General features: G+C 31.0%; 1 protein-coding gene across 1 annotated transcript; it reads right to left on the bottom strand.

Moving 5' to 3' along the window:
* Positions 1–253: 253 nt before the first annotated feature.
* LOC130655813 (transcription factor Sox-9-like) lies at positions 254–4,723 on the bottom strand. The gene is made up of 4 exons (XM_057458615.1): positions 4,575–4,723; positions 3,547–3,653; positions 2,972–3,400; positions 254–2,397 (listed from the first exon to the last, which is right to left on the bottom strand). Exons 2-4 carry the CDS (start codon positions 3,548–3,550, stop codon positions 1,445–1,447), a joined length of 1,386 nt encoding a protein of 461 aa, XP_057314598.1. The 5' UTR covers positions 3,551–3,653; positions 4,575–4,723; the 3' UTR covers positions 254–1,444.
* Positions 4,724–7,090: the final 2,367 nt, after the last annotated feature.

Here is a 7,090-nt window from a genome sequence, read left to right as displayed (position 1 = left end):
AAGAAGGTGTCCCGCTAAATAAACGCCCAGTTAAATTTAAAGACTTAATAAGCGCAGCCCCTCCGTTATTGATAGATCGTATTACTACAATAAAGAAGACCAATCCCATCCCTAGAGTTCTTTAAAATAAACCTCGAGCCAACATGATTTATTTCAAAGAATTCTAGGAAGAGATTTATCTCAAAGAGCTCTGGGTACGAAAATGAGGAGGTGGTAGTAACAAAATAAAATTGAAGAGCAATTATCTTCAAAAAATTATTTTTTCTTTGTAACTGATAAGATCGAAAAACTAAGGAAACTTCGAACTTCTTCAACGAAGTGCTTAAAATATAATTTTAAAATATAAAAAATAATTATTTATAATAATTTATCCATTACTTGCATGTCGAAACACTAAAACGTTTTAAAAAATCTTTTATCTTAAAAAATTACATTTTCAAAAGTTTTTCTCGTTGTCTCGTATATAAAGGGAAAAAGAAGTAGTATTCTAAAATTCTTGTTTTAAACATGTGCCAAAAAATATAATTCTTGCACGAAGAGAAAGAAAAAAAACGAAAAAAAGCCCTCCCACACAACCATCCTCCACATATAAATAAATAAATCACGTTTCCGTTTTTTTATTTAATTATTTATTAAATGCTGACGTCATCAGTTATTTCTTGGACCTTTTTTCTTTTCTTAAATACGTAACGTCTTAGACAAATAAGTAACTAAAGATTTGAATAATAAATTGGAATGAGTGCTTTTAACCGGATACTATAAAGGCAAAATTAGTCCTTGCTTCCTACGTGGCAGACCGTATACTAACAGGGGAAATTTTAGGAATTAACCAATTTTCTGGTTAATTTAAAAGTTTAATACAACGAAAAGTTTGGCATATATAAACTAAGAGAAAAATTCTTGGAGTATATACACATAAAGTGATTTCCACTTACTTTTTCAGCGTTCAATGAAATGCGAATGCTTTTGACGTTACTTTCTGTGAAAAAATTTATTACTTAACAAAAAAAAAAATGTAATTACATTTGTTCAACTTATATTTCAATTCGCGCCAACTCTAAAAAGTTGTCCAATCAAATTACTACTTTGTTTTTTACAATGTATTAGCACGCCCTCGCGCGCTTTTTGAAATCAACAAGTTAACTTTTTCTCTCGCTCGATTTTATTTTCAAGCACTCTTTTCGTTAAAAATGTATAAGTGGAAATCCGCCCATTACAGCTCTCGTGAAAACGAGGTTGTCAAAACATTGCTACTTTAGAAGCAACGTATAATGTGATTCGACATGTCATTTTTACGTCTAACAAATATGTAAAAATAAATTATATTTCGAAATATTTCGTCAAGGTTTTAAACTTTTTAACCCATTTTTCATTTTTCAATAAATGTTTTCTTTTTTTTCTTTATAGCTATATAAAAATATATATAGCTGCCACTGTTCTGAGATCAACTCAGCGTTCCAAAATTACAGTTAAAATTCATGTTGTTATAACCCATATTATTGTTCATGTAGATTTGATCCATACTATCCATTTGGTTAGGATTTATCTGAAAATTTCTATTATTAAACATTTGCTGTGGTTGAAAATAAGCTTGCTGTAGTGTGTTGCCATGGTAATAATTGTTGTTGCATTGCATTTGGGATATAGCATCAGCTTGGGTGTAGTAGTTTTGATTAGACATAATATCGTCTTTGTTCCCATTTACGCTGCAAAGTAAATTTGCTTGGGGATAATTGACAGGTTTTAAGGAGTGTGGTGTCGGATAGTCGCTGTTAACGTTTCTGGGGTCAAAACAAAATACAGAGTCGTCACGATTCATTGCTTTCGGGCTAATCTCCGGCGTGGGTGGCAAACTTTGAGCCCCACACATTCTTGTAGTTGGTGTTGCATTGAATATGGGTTCTTTGTAGCAGGATACCGGACTAAGATCAGGTGTTAATTGAGCACACGATGAGTTAGGTGGATATCTGGTAAAGGTATTTGGAAAAATTTGATTATCATCTGATTGAGTTTGGTTAATCGGGTTTTCCATACCTTTACAAGAAGGCAAGAAATCTTCTTTTACTGGGACATGAGAACTTTTCTTCTCTCCTTCAAAGCTCTTAGACGAAATTTGACATTGTGAAGAGGACGCGTCACTTTTTGATTTGTCGGATGTCTTGACGTCATGCGGAAATTTGCTCTTGGTTTCCTGGCCAACATCATTTTCTTGTTTGGTTTCTGACTTAGCAGTTTCGCCTTCCATTTTCTTTTGCATTCGCTTACCTGTGTTTTGAATTTTCCTTTTGGGTTGGTATTTGTAATCTGGGTATATTTCTGTATGCAACAGACGGATACGTTCAGCCTCGTCAATGTATGGTTGTCGCTCAACTGCCGTAAGGTTTTTCCAACGTTTGCCTATAAAATGATTACAAACATGACTTACTATTAACCAACTTCAAGAAAGTTTTTTTACAATATTTCTTATATATAGAAATAAATACACGTAAAAAAAGATCCTCAGTATCCCACAAGGCTTTGCAATGATTAAACTTACGCAAATTTCTCATCAGATACCTCAAAAGTCCACTTGGCAAAAACCACGAAGTATAAGGAAATAGACATGTGGTAGAGATGTCGTTGAAGTGCCACAAAAATGTGTAATTTTGCGCAATTGCTTTTAGATGATTTAGAAAAGCGATGACATTTCGCGGGCGTATGTAAATAAAAAACTGTTAGTTTCTATTTGGTTTAAGATTTCATAAATGATCAAACTGTCTGGTTTTGTAATTTATTTATTTATTTGACAAACGCAGTGTTCCGATCAACTTAGTTTTCGGAAAATGTTCCATCAAATCTTTATATAAAAAAGACGAAAGTTTAGAATAATCGCTTGTTCTAACTTTTACGTTATTTCCTGTAAAACGACCTTTGGACGAGGAACTACAAGTTACCTCTTATAACAAAGATAAAAAATTATAATTATATCTACCTAATATTTTGCTAAGGTCAGCATTATGAAGTTCAGGGTGTTCCTCAGCTACTCTTTTCCTTTCCAAATGCGAAAAAACCATGAAACAATTCAGTGGACGTCGAATTCTATCACGAGTATTAGCACTTGATTTTGAATACGAGTTGTACTTCTTAGCGGTTCCCTTCACTGATTCTCGATCGACGTATTTGAAAGTGCCATTCGGCGAGAGCGCATTTTTTGTTAAAAGTTGTTGTGATTGTGACGACTGTAGAAGTTGTTTTAATGTATTATAATCTGACGATAGATAAGTCATAATGTCATTGTTACTGTTAGTAGTTGCACTCTTGTTATTGCTGTTGCTAATGTTTCTGTTGTTCGTATCGACAGCATTGGTTGGACACATGTATCTGTGATTTGGTATATACTCCTTCAAGTCTGGCAATGCATCTAAAACAATAAAATTACAATAAGTCAACAAACAATGTTTATGCTAACTTAAGATTTTTAAATCCCAGATGAACTCAAATCGTCAATATGTCGAAGAAAATGAATGTTAGCGGTGTTGGAGCCTATATATTGATGAAAAAACTTACCCATCTTTTCAGCCTCTTATTCGTGTTGTGTAAGCTTATATTTTGCATAAATGTCTTTAATACACCGCGTGCTATTCAAGAAGTATCAAGCTTTAACAGCTCTCCAACTAAATAACAAACATAACGGTCAAACCTGTTGACGTCATCAGTTTTAATAACCAATCATTAAGCTCTTCCAAATGACTCGCACAGCAAGAATGTTTTCATAACGCTAGTGGGTGTATATTATAACGGAGATAATAAACAAATCGTGTGGAGATAATAACATATTTTTTACTTGGAATGTTTTATTAATAGAATTTTTTTCAAATGCCAATGTCAAACTTTTACATTATTTCAATCGTTGATGTAGAAATTATTTCGCCAATTTATATTTTTACATATGAAATCAAATTATCTCTATAATAATGTGAATACCTTTTTTATATTTACATATGGCATTGCCGGTCATTTTTAAAACGTTTATTTTTGGTCATTTTGTGTTGACAAATGAAAAATAAATATAAAATAAAAATATTGGAGGTTTTAAAAAAATATTTAGGTCGACCGTACTAGAAGAATTAAAAATTTGAATTGAATCGAAAAAAAAAGGATACAAAAAAACATCAAGTGATCAATAACAGTAAACAACAGTTATTATTTCAAAAATACAAGAAATAAACATCATTTCAACCTTTTTAAAGAAATTTATTCATTTGACTTGACCTACACACATCTACCGCATACCATATATGTAACGATGCATGGTCAAACACGTCAAAAACACGCGTTCTAACAAGTCTTGATAAGAACACAAGACACGCAGACAGTCTTAAACGACTCATCTGATAAATTGTAAAATTTCATCAGCCTTGTTCAATGAAAAAGAAATATATGATAATTATATCATATATTATCTGTGAAAATAAAACCACACTAAGGAAAAATTTTTAGGATACGCGAGGCTCAAACAAGCTTAGAACCTTAAATAAGTCGGAATCGATTTAGTTTAACAAAAAATTTAAAACATCAAAAGTTATCTGACATACAGTTTATCTCTTCTTTTTCATCTCAGTCAATTTAACGGACAAAGCCGTCAGCAACTTCGTTAAGAAACCCAAGCAATAACATGGCTGAACAGAAAGTTTTTGGAGACACGACACGACATGCTGTTACTAAGTTTGATTTCTCTGTTGCCATGAAAATAAAAACATTCCGAGTTTCAAATTTGTTCTGGTTTTAAAAGTTGTTTTCATTTTCAAATGTTTATTTATTCGTATTAATTTCATTTAATTCTCATAGGATTAACAAAAAAATGACAAGATCTCTTAAATGACGTTGTTTTTTTTTCTGAAAAACGACTCTATGTTATTTTTCACGTGACCTGTGATATGTGTTAACAGTTAGCCCTGTGGTCGAGCTTGAAATCATTGTTGTATAAGTGTTTGGTTTAGGTATTAGTGACAAAATAACGTTATTTTAGAAGTCATATGAATTTAAAAATAGATTACAAGTTTATTTTAGTCTCTCGTACTCTCGTGCCAAGGTTGTTATCGTTATCTATAAATGAGCTTTGTCACAGGAAACCAACGTACCGGTTCTGGAACTGAAGAATCATTAAATATAATTATTTTAAATCGCAAAAAGCGCGTTGGCTCCTCAAGCAAATTTAGATCATTAATTGTCAACAAACTTAGCGGTTTGTTAAACACGTTCATTTATTTAGTGTTAACGTCATTTTTCTTTTCTTTTTTCTTCTTTCCTTTAACTGGGCATTTTTTTTTTAACTTTGCTTTTCTCTGTGGCCAATGTGTATAGCTAGTAGCAGGATTTCTCCCGTCTAAGATTTCTTAACAAGTTGCTCTATCAATTTCAAAACAAAAAAATTCCAATAGCTACTGACAAAAAATCCTTGATATTGAATATATAATTTAGGTATAATAAAAAAACTATTACAAAAAATGTTCTTGAAACCAAGAGTTTGTTATTTTAAAAGAATGTTTTTAAGCAGGAGAAACAGAATATAGTTTGTAAAATAATAATATTTGTTATACAAGGGGTTCGTAATATCGAGAGTTCACTCTCTCCCTATATATATACAGATAAATATATATTTATTTTGTATTTTATATTTAAATCAAGGGATTTTATGAAGATTTCTTATGGTTGAAAGACAGAATTTATTTTGTTAAACCGAGTTTGTTGTATTGGTGCTTTGTAATATTAAGAATTTACTGCATTAATAAAACAACGACTACAGAAGTTTATACCACATTTTAACCACCTGACTATTCCAGATTTTCCTGGGATCGAACAACCTGAAGGAATATATTAAAGAAGGGATTTGGAAACGAAATGTGAATTCGCTATAGTGTTTTGAAGGAATCATTCATCTTGGTGAATTGTACGTGTTTTAGCTGACGTCATATCCAATATTAATGTTTACCTAAAGATTTATTTTTTATTTATTGTACGCGAATTTCGTTGTTTACTTGTTTGTTTGTTTAATAATACTTATTACACCTTGGAGATTTAATCTTTATAAACTCAATGAAATTTGACCATCGCACTTGTCAAAATGGAACATTTGTTTATTTGATGTAACCCCTCCTTACAATCCGCCTATAAAGTAACAATATGGAAATAAAGAAAAAAGTTTGAAGCTTTAGCTTCGCATTGTCCACCAATGAAACGGGAAGAATAGAATTATGGGTGAGAAAAAATATATTTAAACAAGAATAAAAAGAGCAGGAAAAGTAATAAAACTCTAAGAGGATTGGGTATTGACGTTGGGAGCTTTTTATTTTTAGTCATTTTAAAGCCTAAAAAAGGTCTTAGCTGAAACGTTCTTAAAAAAACATGGTAGTTTTTTATATCTCGAAGTTCTATATAAAACCAAAACTTAAGCAAAAATCTCATCACTTTACAGATGGGTTGATTACAAATTATGATTTTTTGCTTGTGGAATTTTAAAAACTAAAAAACACAAAAACTACTGGAGATATCAAGATGAATTACAAAAAAATCAAGTTATTTAACCTCAATTGGTTGAACTTTTACTTAGGTGTGTCTGCGCTTGTAACCTAGGGAACGAACATAAACAAATAAATAAATAAATTTTTAGAAAACAACAATGTCATGTGATTAGCGAAAGTGTTATTAAAAGTTAAAAACTTAAAAGCAAGACCAAATATGTTATTTTGAGCAAAGCATACAAAAAATCTTTTATTAAGCTCAAATTTACTAGCAAGTTAAATTTACATTTTTTTTATAAGAACATCTAAATTTAAGTAAAGGCTGGATCTCTTTTTTCTAATGTTTTTATTTGTGATTTATAAATTAGGGAAATATATGGTCGGATGTACGAAAATATGATGTTGAAGTAACCTTATTTACCAACATAGAAAGAACATAGAAAGAAAGAACCGTTGTAAACAAAAACGTTATAATAATCTACGAATGAATTCGAGCAGAAAGTCTTTATTATGGTCTTATGTTTTATCAAAATCATACCCTCAACAATCTTATAAAATTAGTTCTTATTTCAAAAAAGCCTACAGCAAGC

Source organism: Hydractinia symbiolongicarpus, chromosome 8 (genome assembly GCF_029227915.1).
Source record: "Hydractinia symbiolongicarpus strain clone_291-10 chromosome 8, HSymV2.1, whole genome shotgun sequence".
Classification (NCBI taxonomy): Eukaryota; Metazoa; Cnidaria; class Hydrozoa; order Anthoathecata; family Hydractiniidae; genus Hydractinia; species Hydractinia symbiolongicarpus.
This window is presented reverse-complemented; position numbering and strand designations above follow the sequence as displayed.

Bases quoted from the DNA above. Each gene is read 5' to 3' on its own strand.
- LOC130655813 (XM_057458615.1), bottom strand. The intron at 2,398-2,971 runs GTAGATATAATT...ATCATTTTATAG, and splicing joins TGACCTTAGCAAAATATTAG to GCAAACGTTGGAAAAACCTT.